Raw genomic sequence first — 15,188 nt, 5'->3', positions numbered from 1 at the left:
CCATTTTCCCTTCAAAAATGCTTCCAATCTAATATTTGCATCTTCCTTTTGTTTAGCTGCTCTTTAGGATTATGCTTGGATCTCTGAATATTTGAACTTTGAATTCCTCTACAGAAGCCTAATTTTGAACTTCCAGAGCATTTATAATATAAACATGTTTATACACGTGCAACGCCGTATGTACACAAGCATAATGCCACTAATGCCACTAAGAGATTCATAATAATTATGCATTTAAAAGTAATCTCTTTTACCCCATGAATTTCATTATTTCAGAACTCAGTGTTTTAAGCTGGTGATGATTTAGCCTTGCACAATGAACAGAAGGGTGGCGGCACCCTCCCCCTGTGCTGCCAGCTAAGCAACACCTTCTTCCCTCACAGCAAACAATGCCCTCCAACACCCACAGACAGCAGCTCGAGACAGGCAGGCAGGAAAATCCCCAGTTTCCAAAGGCTGCAATGAGCAAACAGGAATAACAGCTGAAGCACAGTCAGAAGTGCTGCCACAGAGGATGAGGAGCTGGAGACAAACATCCCCAAAAATCCTCTCCTCTCCCTACAGCATGTGAAGTTCTGCATTGCTGTTGGCATGAGCACATGTTGTATTCCACCTTCAAAAGATTGCCTACATTGTCAGTGTGAAATTGAGCTCTTAGTAATAAATCTTAAAGATTATTACTATGCCTTCATAGGAAAAGAGAAAAATGCTTATGAAGCAATGCATTTAAATAGAATGTGAAGGTTGGATTTGCAGACTCAGCAGAGAGTGTTTGGTTTCACAGAAATTAAACCTAGATATGACAAGTATCATGATTTAAAGACATTACATAAGTTCTCAAAATTATTCCAAGAAAATACTGTGATGAAGTATCTTTTGGGAATTTTTATTTTACTTATTTTTTTAACCCAAATCATAGCCATTCCAGCAGAGAAAAGAATGTTTCTTCTTGAACTAATTTTCCTTAGTATATTTCCCCACTACAGGGAAAAGGTAATGAATGACATGGGAATTATCTAGTTCTAAATTTTTCAAGTTTAGCTACATACAAAAAAAGGATTTAAATCACAGAAAGTAATTTTTAAGCTTGTGTACTGGAATATTTGCTTTTATTCTCAGCTCTTCAAAGATTTAAAAGCAAAACTCAACAGGTTTCACAGTACAATAATTCTAGCTAAGGGCTCTCATTGATGGCCAAAAATGGCGTGGCCCTGCCTAGTAGAGAAAGGAAGGGAAAAGAGTTGCAGAAGAGGAAAACTATATGGGAACTTATTCAGACTGGGGTGTTGTGCTTAATTTCATTTTGCATAAATTGCATTTTTATGATTCCAGGCCTATTTAAGTCTTTAGACAGCTAATATTTGAATAAACCAATAATATTTTAAATAGTGCAAATGCATAAATATATATAGTTTTGGTCCCTCAGTTAGCTATGCTGATATGTTCACCATGCAACAGGACTATAGCTACAAAAGATGATTGTTTTTTATAAACAATTAGAGTATATAGTTGTTGTAAAAAGTTCAAAGAATTAGACAAGAAAAAGGTTTTTTTCATTATTTTCATCAAAAGGAAATCAGAATAAAACACAACATTCATTTATGATAAAAGCAAGTTATCCCAAAATAGTATAACTTGTTTCAGTTTTTCATTCCCATCTTTCAAAAATCTCTGTTAGACTTTGTAAGAAATGCTACTATATATTTCATCATAACTGTCAATTTTTAAAGGTAACTCAAAATTCAGTCATTGTATTCGATCTTCACAAATATATTTCTACTGCAGTCAGCTTGTTGAAATGGACACTGTAGAACAACAAATACATTCTGAGACCAGAATTCATGTCACACACCTGAACTGTGCAGACCTTATTTACACAGAGGCATGAACAGCTTCCTCTTTTAATAACCTCTTTAATTAAACAAAACGTTTCTCCTAGTTAATTATTTGATTTCCCATAATTTCATGTGCCATAAGGAAATAGGGTTTATATGCTAACTGTGACAACAAAAACTCCCCAAAATATCACCTCACCCTTAACGGTGTAAAACTAAGAAGAGGACAAGCAGTCTTACAGTTTTCAAAAGGTGGTCTTTAAAGCCAAATGTTAAACACCTTGCACCTTATCTATTACAAATTTTTGGTTCTTCACATCTATAAATTATTCTTTGCTTGGTACTACACAAAAAACCCCTGCAGTTTTCAGCTATACACAGTCTAGCCTACATAGACAGTGCAAAAGCAAAAACTTTCAGAGAAGTTTGTAAGTAATCCTAAAATGTCTAACACAACACTGTAAACAAAAATGGACATTTCGAAACAGTCAGCATTTCTCAGGATTAGGCAGACAAATATCTGCTTTGATTTGCACAGTTCAGTTCAGCATTCTGCTGGCGCTGCCTCACACCCTGCCCCCCACCCTCCCCACACAGGAACTGTCTTCCACATCCATTCTGCCAGGTTTTGAGTCCATATGTTCATGACTGGACTTTTAATCTTAACTTTTATTTCCTGACAGAAAAAAAAAGCAATAATCTCTCAGTGAAGTGCAGTTTCCCTCATTATTTAGACATCTAAACATTCTCCCAATTCCCATCTACATAATGGAAACCAACAAGGCAAACACTGTCAGTCCATGTAATTGTATGCAAAACTTGTAACAGCTCATCCCAACAGGAAGAAATATGTCTGGAGAGATATCAGAAATCAAAGTTACAGCTTTAACACACACACACCCACAAAAGAGGGAACAAGAGAGACTGTTCTGTAATATTCTCCATAGCAGGCATTATGAAGCTTGCAGAGAAACACATAAAGCCATTACAAAGTTAATAGAAAGAATCAGAGGTGACTGACATGAAAAACATTCTCAGAGAGTGAACATGAACTTCTGTGCAAACATTACACCTATTTATGTCTGACTGTACAGCTACACACACAGTAGATGTAAGAAATAATATTCTACACGGCAATATAAATCACTAGACATCAACTACTTACTGTTAAGAGCCATAATATTGTCTGTTCCTGGATGATGGAAGTTTATTCCCATACGCCCTGCAATGTAAGTAAAAGCTATTTTCAATGTTTTTATTTCAAAACTGAATTAAATTCATTAATATGAAAAATTTTTAAAGGGAATGAACAGTCAGGGTAGCTGAATCTTCTACCTACTGAAGACAACTCCCCAAGAATACACATTTAAAATATTTAACACCACAGTACCTTCAGTATTATGCACTTAAAACATAAACAACAAAACAATTATTTTAATACATTCCTTTACTTTGCACTAAGAAAGCATTATGCTTACCCTTTCAAAACAAGGCCTCAAGTTCAGCCTTGCTGCAGTTACATCATTTATAGTTGGCTTCCAATAATGAGTACAGCATTATAAAACTCCATTTAATTGGTAAAAATAAATCATTATTTTTCATACTAGATGCAGCACCATTAGCTTTCAAGTTAACAGATAGTTGGAGAGGGAGTTCTTACCCTGGTTTTGCATTCTTCCCTAAGACTCTCCCATCACCCACCATTTCAGATAAGAAATTGGGCTGGAAGGAATATTGTTCTCAAGCAGTACATTCATATGTGCTTTGAAAAACAGATATTCTTGACCTAAAGGAGACTCAGTCCAGAGAAACCTACTTTTACTGTTAGAGCAAAAAATGAGCTAACAGCAGCAGTGCTGCTCAGATTCGTTTTGGATGCTTTTTAACTGAGCTGAAGTATTAAATCTCATCCTGAAGACACTTTGGCATAGGACTTTTTAAATTAAACCACCCAAGAAAATCTGCAAGCTGTCATTTGTATTGGTCCTTACTTGGAAAAAGATGTAAAAGGATAATTATAGCCATATAAAAATTAATTTCAATTAGGAATTGTAAGTAACTTCATGTATATAATGGAATTCCATTTCATAGGCTTCTCCTAGCTCTAGGTCTGTTGCTAAGTTTGGGAGCTAAGGAAGAGGTCATTTTACATTTCTTCACTACATGGACACTCAAGTATGGGAACTCAGGACCCACTCACTGCACTGAAAACCAATATAATGGTTATGTTCCTGTACTTCTGCAAACCCAAATTTTAACAAACTCTGGCAAAGCAGAACTAAAGCCAATCCTCTCCAACATTTTTAGTTCCTATTGATAATTAAAACTTTCTATTTCCAGTCACAGAAACTGTTGTACTGTAATGAATATTCTTTCTGAACAGATGCAGCATGAAGTTTCAATACACTTCTGAAACTAAGTCATAAGCAGGTTAAGAAAAGTAAATCAATCTTTTCTTCACACTGAAGTTTTCTCCTACTTTTAGAAAAACATGCCACCACAATAAGGCTAGGAAGCAAAGAGTACCTCGAGAAAGAAGTGAGGAACAAGGTAAATAGAATTTCCATTTTTACTTTCCAACTCCTTGAGGAAAGCCTCTTAAAGAGATGATCTTCATTAACCACTTCACATTTCCTAATTACAGGCATAATTCTCCTATACATATTTTCACATTAATCTGGCACTGCAGAAACATTAAAGCTGCTATTATTTCATCTAGTATAACCTTTGCTAAAATACTTCGGACATCTCCAGATGAACATTAATCCCCTTTTCCTTACCAGTATATTAATGAGTGTGAGGTTACAGGTATTACTTGTAAAGAGAAAAGGTGTCTATACTAATTTGTACTTTAAAATTAATACTTGGAATAGAAGGGGGAAAAACTATGAAAAAATAGAGTAACATTTGAATGCATAATGCTTGGATGGCTCCTTCTCTTTTCCTCTGCTGAAGCTGAAATTCTGCTGTTCGACCAACTTCAGAAATAGAATCCTATCTGTGACATCTGGGTTTGGTTTTTTCCTCCCTCCAGGCTGTCACTGGACCAGGTGCTGCTTGTGTGACATTTTGTCACCTGCCCTTGGCCTGCTATTTTTAAACAGTTCTTGTCAGCTATCTTTTGAGAGGAGCAGAAAATACCGAGCAGCACAAGCAGAAGGACATGTTCTCCCACTGAGCTAAGCCAGCCTGCAGGATAATTCTGTACATCTTCAGAGCTCCCTTGTGCAAGTCTACAGAAACAAATTAATGGAATCCTTTCAAAACACACCTGTACTAAAAGCATTCAAAAGAGACTGGCAATATACCAATCATGAGACAACAAATGAATTGTGAACAATTATACAGCCTTTCATATTGGTTATAATGTTTTAATATTTTGTTGCTTGAAGCAAATTATTCAATTGAAAAAAGAGGCCATCTGTAGATTACAAAACTGCATAATTATCTAAGGAACAACAAGAGAGCACAGAAAGGAAATGATAACTTTTTAATTTAAAGGTGCAATGTAGAACTGTGAAATATAATTAAGAATATGCACTTTCAACAACCTATTTAGATGAAACACATAAATGAAAACTGGAAAAGAACCAATTTTAGGAAAAACACATGTATGTTACCTAAACATTTACAAAATCTATATAAGCACATATTTCTAATTATAGTTATAAAACAAAATCTCTAGATAAAGGGTTCACTTTTCAAGAATATAAAGTACACTAAACAGAAACCTAGGGAAGTCAAGAGCACAGAAGTTATGGATTCCAGCAGTTCAGTGAAATCATAAATAGGAACCCTTCCAGTAACAACATCCCCAGTACTTGTATTCAGCGTACATCTGCCATTTTCAGTCTGCCTGTCTTGGTTTCATAACTATTTACTGAGTATATTTTCAATTACATGCTTTTTTAACATACACTTAGAGTACTGCAGTTAGGCTACAACAATAATCACTCTTCCATGTCTTTTCAATTCCTAGTTTAGAAAGAAAAAAATCTAGCTGTATACTTCCTGCTCTTTAAACACTTCAGAGCATGAATGAAGGCTTGATGATTCTTGTATAGCCCAGGCTGCACTGTTGCTTATCTTATATCATTAAATTTCCTAAATTGTCTCTCCTAACAACATTTACAGAGACTTTTCTAGCTGGACTGCCTGGGTGCTCTGCTGCATGTGCAATATCATACTTGTCATGGCAGAGAGCCCAATTCCTTTTTAGAGCACATCAAGTCTGTGTATCCTCTCTTCTGCATTGTACTGGAAATGAGATGGTAAATAAATTTAACTTTACCTTGTTCCTTGTAAAGGTCCATACTGATCTTGAATGAATTCTGAAATCTTTCTAACAACTTAAGAAAGTATACCCTTACCACATATGAATCTTTCTTGATTCTTTTGCAAATAAACTTTTCTTAATTGTCTAGATAATTTTGAGTTACATGATCAGTTTTGAGAAATAATGCTGCTCCAGAAATAGTAAAAAATTAGTATCAGACACAGTTTTGCCACTATTGCATTTCTTCCTTTATTAGTTTACTCTTTCTAAATGCTTTATGGTATTTGGAACTTGTGTAACCCTAATCAGCAGCTGGATATGAACACTCACATAGTGAAGGGCTTTTAAGACTACAGTTACCTATTTTAACCTTTCTTATATTACAATCAACATTCAAAAAAACAATGTTCATTGCTTATATATTGAGTAAAACTTCTTACACAATTATACATCATGATTTGCACCAGACTGACCACTTATATCAATTCAGCAATTAGTATTTGGCATAAGATTTGCTAGAAAATAGCAAAGTTGGTCTGCTTTTGACCTGTCCTGAACTTTCGAGAACTTCCTTGGAATGAGAACTTCCTCTCACATAATTCTTAAGATCACTGTTGATATCAATTACAATTTATGACTACATAATTCTGTGGCAAGGTCAAATGAAACTGGCAACAGGACTAGGTCTGCTCATTTCTTTAGTAATAATACCTCCTTTATCACTCCTATCTGTTCTATAATTTCCAAGTTACTGCCAACAAAAGGCACTAAAACCCAGCAATACTTATTTGAATAGATAGGTAGCAAGTGGGGTAGGGTAAAGTTAAGACACAGAAGACTGCAAAAACCAGAATATTACCCCAAACATGTGAAATATGATTATTCATCTGACTCCCATGTATTTGGGAGCCCAGATAACAGCACAACCTATGACTCCCCACAGCCTCCCTCATTTCCCCACACCCCCAGCTCAGCCATGGTGTGCTCCAGGGTTCACAAATGCCCACAAAGCGTGAAGCACATGTGCATATACAGGAATTTTAATAGTTTTTACCTGAGTAGACCTTCAACCATTCTCTCTCCTTTTCCCCAAAACTACAGCTATGTGAAGCTATGCTACATTAACTCAAAAGACATGCCCAAGACAATTTCAACACCAAGAATGTTGTAAGCAAGGGTCCACATGAAAAAATATAAAATTAAGAGGTAGCTCTCTGAAGAAGTTTATTGACTTTATTCTCTCCCCTCTTTTTTATGTATATTTGCCATTTGTTCACACTCATAATTTAAACACCCACACTTACAGATCTTTAAAAAAATTAAAATACTGAGCAGAACAAAAGTACTATTGTTTGACGGAAGGGAAATATGAAGAACTATTACTGTGTTCACATGTATATACTTTAACTGTGCAAAAACATATTGTGGCAAAGTGAAGAGAAATGTGTAATTATCAGCTATGAATATCAGTAATAAAACTTCTTCCTATCACTGCCTAAGCAAGTATATCCTATCAGTAGGGAAAACAAAACAGCATAAAATAAAACAGCATATATATTACAGTGAAATGCAGACTTTATAAGTAAATTACATTGCTCCAATAAAACACAGCAGTCTTGCACATATTTTAGTGCAACATTTATAGCTTGAAAACAGCTATATTTTCAAGATAATAGTACCTTGAAAGCAAGACTTGAACTTAAATTTTGCATTACTTATAAGTGGTAGACAAGTATTTGTACACATATGCCCATTCTACATTAAATTCTAGAACTGTATTCAAAAGAGCAATATTGGCATTTTTCATTGGTGGTTTGGGAGGATTAAAATAAAACAATATCAAAGCAGACTTTACCATTAGCAATCTATACTAAAATATACAAAACCCTCAAAACAGTAGCAAAGGGAGAAAGAAAAAGCCAAAACAGCTTTAGGTCTTTGTGAGGCCAGTCTTCACTAGCACAATGAAAAGAGGGAAATAAAGAGAAGGAAAATTTGCTATCTCTATAACCACTTCTTAAACTAAACAAAGCAAACAAAAAACCCCACCACTCCTGACCAAACAGATTCAGCAGGTCAAAAACAAGGACATGCTGTTTGCCAGCAGCAAATTAGGAAGTATGACCATACTACAGGATTGTTGCAAAAGGCACTTATTTAATTTAAAAAATATGAACCATTTAATGACCTTATTCTGTCCTGAAAAAAAAATGAAAGAGGATTTTTAAAAATAAGCAGAGTTTCAAATGGAAAAGCAACATACTCTCTTTCCTTCAAAAGGATTAGCATGAGGGGCCTAATTTTAAACACAAGTACATGTGCAAACACATCTGTCTGCTCACTCTGTTTGTCATGAGCATCGAGATTTTGGGAAATGCTGGCACGCTGCACTTTTTTCCTAAAGAAAGTGTTGCAAAAAGCTCCAGCAGTGTAGCACCGTTCCTAGCACTGAGATGACAACATTTGTTCTATTTGCATGACCTTTGTGTTCAGCTGCCGACTGCAAACACAAATATTATCCATTCACCTTCACTTTTCTTGGGTCATGTGGCAAACTTAGTGCTTTGCTTACAAAAAGCTTAGGAACACCTTACAGCTGAACAAAATCAGGTGGCATGTGCTGAAATGAAGGGAAATCAAAGTGGAAAAGTGAAGGTCCATTCTGTGGAACAGAATCCAACAGTCTTAAGCTGCATATAATCTTCAAACACTTGGCTGTCAACAAAGTGAGTAATTTAAACATAAAGAAGAAATCCTAAATTTTGCTGAGTTTTCATATGACCTGATAGAGTCTTTACAAAAGTTATGAAGTAGTAACCCAGGAACTTCAGTTTTGTGTTTCACAAAAAAATGAGTGACTTTAAGTACTGAAAATCGAGATAAAAAGTTACCCCACAGTGGCTATTTTTGCCTGTGAACTGTTGTACATTTATATTCAACATCCTGATCTCTACTGAAATATTGTGACACAATCAACACATGCTTTATGTATCTCTCTACAGTGTGATATCCATTGAAATGATGTATATTAAAGCCTACTCTTGAAATCTCCCTGTACACGTGTTGTCTCCAATTATTTATATTTGAAGCTGTGTCACACTTCTTTAAAAAAACCACAATTTTTGTTAGGCAGATTACAAAGTTCATTTCTGTTCTGATTTAGAATAAAAAAGCAAATATTACTGTTATCTAGTGTAACAGTAAATTTAAAAGAAATACTTTGATCTAGTGTAACAGTAAATTTAAAAGAAATACTTTGAAGGACATAATTTCTTTCCTCAGTTTTATACTTAGTTTCATGACCTGTCAGTAGCACATGTGCACAGCATATGATCTAACACAGCTGAAATATTTTATTTAATTATTTAAAAATAGAACAAAGGCAGCTGCTAGTTACTTCTGATCAAAATATTTTTTTATAGATCAGAATACCTCTGTTTGTGTTGTAATGCAATAGTTTGACACGGATAAACATATTGCAACAGTGACATATTACACCACAGACAGGAGACACTTTTATGTAGGAAAGAAATGTTCTGGTCAGTGATAAGTGGCATCTACCCATAGCCATTCTGATAATTTACTTTTGCCCTACACCTTTAGGTCAAAGCAGAATGCAAATAAAGAAGGTTATAAAATACTGCAAACATAACCTTTCCTCATTAAAGCAAAACTGTCACTCACACTTTTGTAGTGTATAATATATTTTATTGGTCAGTCAGAAAAGAAATAAGACTGTTCAGGAAAAACATCTTAGGAGATCCTGCACATTTCTGTCCAGGAGGCCTCACTATGACTGACATGGGGAACAGCCAGATACCCTGGGCTGTACACTGTAATTTGTCATTAACCAAGTGAAGCTTAACAATTCCTTTACTCAACTTCTTCCCTCTGTTTTTCCCTCCTCTTGAAAGAAGGGAAGTATTTACAAGTATTGACTGAAAGAAAGATGTTGAAGCTGGTCTTGATGGTAGAGAAAGCAGGTAGGGAAGTCTGCAAAGGGTCTTGGGACAAACAAAAATGAGAATTCCTTTTCAATTAATTTACATTCCTTAAATCTCAAAGCATGAAAATGGCAAATTACTTTTAAAGTTGCACAGTTCCCAGACTATGAGGACAGAAAGCCAGGAACATACAGAAGGGTTCCCCTATCTGGCAGGGAAAGCTGAGAAAAAGAAATCAGTTTCATAAACAAAACAAGAGCTGACACTGAGCACCTTCTCCCAAGACTGGGCTCATGATAAAATGCAACTTAGATGGATATGCTGGTAATTTAGGTCCATAAACCACAGAGCTAGATTTCAAATCTCTTTTACAACAAGAAATACACAGAAAGAACTGAGTGGTTGAGTGACCCTGGCTGTCCTCGCTGGAGAGCACCCAGCCAGCCTGCCAATCCGCCTGGCTCAATGTGAGTAACTCAGCATTGCAGGAGTGAGGATCAGATCATTGCTGCTGCACCAATAATCTCTCAGACTGGCTCTGCTCCACACTTGAAAGCAATAAAAAAGTCCCTCCCCAAAAAAGTCACTTAATCACGTGTCCTCTCAAGGTCAAGGGGATCATGCTTTAAAATAAGTGATCTCCTTTGGTGACCTTGAAATAAACTCAATTTCCATGGCCTGCAGGACAAAGCCTGACCATACCTCAGACTGAGAGAAGGGTATGAACCTTCAGCAACTACAAACAAGGGACTCTTCCTTTCTCGCCTTGAGCTTGTCCATTACCTCCTCTGAACCAAACAGAGCATGAGGAACTCGGACCCCAAAACAAGAACAAAATATCCCAGAAGCATTTCAATTTGGTTTTCCCATCAGAATCTTTTATGGCTAATCCTCCCACCCACATTCTAATCGAGAGCTCTCATTCCATACCCAAGAGAATTATTTTTTGTTCCAAGTATCTGCTGGGACACGAAGGGCACACATGCCAAGAAGGATGATGTTCCAAGCAAAGTTTCAAACTTCAGATAAACTGCTTGCAATATTTAACTCATTAATACATATACAGACAGTACTTCTAAAAATAAGTATTTGCTGGCAGCAGCAGGGTGAAATGATCCTGAAACATGGACCTGGTTTCAGGCTCTGTAACATGCATTGGAGGCCCCAAGAAATATACAGTTTTTCTAGAATCAAATCTTCCTGTATTTACAAGATCAGAGGATTTTGGTACTCACCCTTTTCATACTTTCCACTTAAAAATTTGGATAGTAAATGTATGGCAAACTGACCTGTAAGTGCTGCTAGCTGTGATTGTTTGAGAAAAAAGGGCTCATTTACCAAAAGAAGAACAATTTTAAAAAGTCATTTGAAAGCCATCTCATCGCTTTTAATTTAAATTAGGATTTTTGTATCTACAGAAGAAATAATGCACAAACTTAAGAGAGGACAATCAGATGCAAGAGGAAGTAAAGATTTAAAGGGAATAAACACTTTACTATGAAAGACAGAGTTGGTAAAATGAAGAGGAACTAGCTCAGAGGGTTGGTTAAGTTAATAATATTCCAGAAATTTCACACAAGAGGTATTCACATGGGCTTGTCTACAAGGAACTGAAAAAATTAAGCTGAAGTACATAACCAATATATTAAAAAAGCCTCAAGGTGAAAATAAATGAAAACTTGGCAATGACTTAAGAGCAAGCCAAAGCAAGAAGAACTGATCACTTTCTGAATGTGCTAATAACAGGCTAAAATGTCCTGCTACCTTAAGGGGGAGAGTCTGAGGAGTATGGAATAAATAAAAAAAAACAAGTGAATTTATAAGACAACAAAGTGAAATGTGAGGAAGTTGCAGAGAAGGACAGCAGCTGAAAACCTTCTGCACTTTTGCAGAGAAAAAGTAGTGGTATGTACAGGAAAACATTCAAGACCAATTTTCACAGAAAAAGAAACAGCAAAAATACAGTAAGAAAGGGATGTCAGGACTGAATCAATTTTTGCAGAAGAATGGTTTTCAGGAAAAGGATTCAGCTAAAATAGTAACACAGATCTGTTTAACACAGAGGAAAGCAACACCTCTTGCAAGAGAGAATTAACATGTCCTATAAGAGCTGCTCCTGTGAATATTCCCAGTCACACTGCAGTGTGAAAACAGGAGCAGGGAAAGTGCACACTAGGCCAGGGCCAGGCTGGGGGCTGGCAAAGTCAGTCCTGTGCTTAGATGGAAGAGAAGAAAGAAACAGGGAAAGCAACAGTATCACTGGGGGGAAAATCCATAGACAGGGAGGTAACTAATAGAAAAACAGACTTCTCCAACAGCTGCTGACTGGAAGTGAGCTCATTGGCAAGGGAGGAAGGCCAAAATGGGTGAGAAACACTGAATGAGAAAATGAAATCGTTAGAAGGAGCACATCCAGTCTGAGACAGAAACCCTCGTTAGAGCAAAAGTAAAGCTAATGGTCCCACTGTCAAATGGAAAAGATCAATTTAAACTTTACACAATATCCAACTTCAATAATTAATATTCACCCAATTTCTAACCCCATCTTTTTTATTTTTTTCCACATTGAGATTCATGTGGAAATTCATTAGTAAAAAATTAGTCTCTATTTGTATGTGTAAATAAATACTGAAAAACCCCATAAAAATATAAGTTTTAGCTAAATTACAATGTATCTTACAAGAGACAATAAATACTTAACTGTATTTACTAGCAAGTTGAATTTTATTTAATGTTCTAATGCCAGCCACATGAAACATATACCCAGTAGAAATGTCCATTTTGCTAAGCATGGTTTTTTAAGTTCGACTTTAACCATTATTTCAGAGGTTTATGATCAGAATAGACATGAGACCGTATTCCCTGCCATTTTAGACAGATGAATAATGGTTTAAGACACATGAAGGCTATGGCACAGCAAATTTCAAGATAACAGGGGTAAATAAGCCAGTTTGTTTGGCTTGTGAATAAAACCTGTACCCAGAAGAGATGGCAAAAAAGGCATAGTATTTTTGACCAAGAAAAAATATTTGTACAGTGGAGAGTAAATGAGGCAGTCATGACATCAAAAAACATGTACATAAGCATTAGCATAGAAAGTGCTATACACAACTAAATTTCTTCTTTGTGTTCTGACTTCTTAGTATTTGGAAATCATTTCTTGTTCAATACTTCCTTGGTATATGGCTTACAACTATCCTCAGTTTTATAAGTCAGCAAGAATGCATATCAGCAAGAATGTGTACCTATTTTTAAACATAACCAGTGAAAGATAAAGACAAAGGAGGGTGCAGGTTGATCAGGAATTCAAAGAAATGCTGCCACACCTTTTACTATACTATCAGCCAAGTATTGCAAATGGTTTCATCCCTAATACCAACAGCTGGTAGAACAAACAGAGTTTAACAACATAAATAATCACAACTTTCCCAGCACTTAACAACAGCTAATATCTTTTGGCTTTCCCTAACAATTTGAAATCCAAATTAAGATAAATTTGTTTAAACAAAACCTGAAATTAACTATAGAGAATAACCTTGATACACTGGTTGGTTTAGGACCAGTGCATCCTAGCTGATAATCCACACTTTAGTAAAACCTTTGAAAAAGATGTTGAACACAACAATTGGACTCCAGTAGCATGAAACATTTTTTGAAGTGACAGCAGCAAAAGATCTTGCTCTACAATTTGTTGATACAAAATCCCATGTTTCAGATATGCCAGTCAGATAATACTGTGATTGTACACTTACAATAAATGGATAGACATTTCACCTTATCTTCCTAGTAGATATCTTGAGATGGGAAAACAGAAATTTCACAAAAATGGAAACTCATTCATTAATAAAAAGTTTATAGAAATACCGAAAAGCTGATTTTTGTTTAAACACCAAGCAAGCATGGACATATGAATATTCCTAACCTGTAAAATGATTCCTCCACATTATATCAGCGAAACTCATTGGTGGGCCACTGGGAGGGTAGTGTTTACCTTTCAGAGGCTCATGATCAGTCCTTATCATATCCATTAAGGAATTTTCCAAAGAGTGCAAGTTAAAAGTGTCATAGGGCCTATTCCGGTCCTAGAAGAAACAAAAAAAAAGGAAGAAAAGACAGGTGTTATTGAAAAATTTAATTTTCTAACACAGGCTCATTTCTTGTTATATTAATTCCAGCATCCAATTCTAGATGATAGAATTTGATAGAACTTTCTACAAGAAAAAAAAATTATAAATATGTCTACAGTTTAAAATTATACCCTTCATCTTGCAACTGCTGTTTTCCCCAGTACAGCTATGCAAAGAGGCTTTTAAGTATTTCTAAAAATATACATACAAGCAACTGCTAATTCTAAATATTGTCATTTAAATAAGAACTTAGAAATAAAGCAGTATTAATGCTTACACAGGAGAAATGAAATTATTTCAGAGATATTTGGTTTACAGCTTCATCATCTGCTTCCTGTCACTGTGCTACCTTAATATCAGAGCAGAAGCAAGCAATGCTCAAGACACCAGCAGGCACCTCTGTGCCAGAAAGTACCAATTAATTCTTCAAATGTCTAACATTAACCTGATGGGTTTAAGGAAAGTACACTAGGTGCAAGAAAAAATAGAGTCAAGCTAGGATAACACTTCCACTGAAGGGCACTCAAAAACCTGAGCAAGGGCTGGTCTGTATTGTTTGAACCTCCCATTTTTATTTCACTGTAGTTCTGCTTCTGCTTTTGGTAAGTAAAAGGGAAAAAGAAAAGAAAAACAAAACCCAGAATCAGTCTTCAGCAGGCCTACTAGAACAACCAGTTGCAAAGTTCAGGAACAATTCCATGGAGGAAACGATCTACCAATGCCCATGTATCCAGAGTACTGTAAATCATAAGGCAGCATAAAAGAATGGCCCCATATAGTCACCCAGATGTTAAAAAATATTTGTTTGCCTACTCTCATCACTATGATTTAAAAAAAGGGGGGTTGTATATACTATATATCTACTGCTATATACTATATATGCTACAGTTGATAAAAAGTGGTATAACATCCTACCCTGCAAACTGAAACCTTCCTTGTAATATGCTCCCACAATTCCTGGAACAATGTTTTTCACATGTTACTATAAGATATTCTTGCTTGCAAA

General features: G+C 35.7%; 1 protein-coding gene across 5 annotated transcripts in view; it reads right to left on the bottom strand.

The window, feature by feature from the left end:
- Window positions 1-15,188, bottom strand: part of CPEB3 (cytoplasmic polyadenylation element binding protein 3) — a 79,318-nt gene that overhangs the window by 36,970 nt on the left and 27,160 nt on the right. For 4 of the 5 annotated variants that reach the window (XM_030950746.1, XM_030950747.1, XM_030950750.1 and 1 more), the window contains exons 3-4: window positions 13,978-14,137; window positions 3,001-3,057 (exon numbers count right to left, since the gene is read on the bottom strand). In XM_030950746.1, the coding sequence (XP_030806606.1) occupies window positions 3,001-3,057; window positions 13,978-14,137 (217 nt within the window). The remainder of the gene's footprint in view (window positions 1-3,000; window positions 3,058-13,977; window positions 14,138-15,188) is intronic. The other variant, XM_030950748.1, reaches the window with a different exon arrangement.

The sequence above is a fragment of the Camarhynchus parvulus genome, chromosome 6 (assembly GCF_901933205.1).
Source record: "Camarhynchus parvulus chromosome 6, STF_HiC, whole genome shotgun sequence".
Taxonomy (NCBI): domain Eukaryota; kingdom Metazoa; phylum Chordata; class Aves; order Passeriformes; family Thraupidae; genus Camarhynchus; species Camarhynchus parvulus.
Note: the sequence above shows the minus strand (reverse complement) of the source record. Positions and strands in the feature narration are given on the sequence as shown.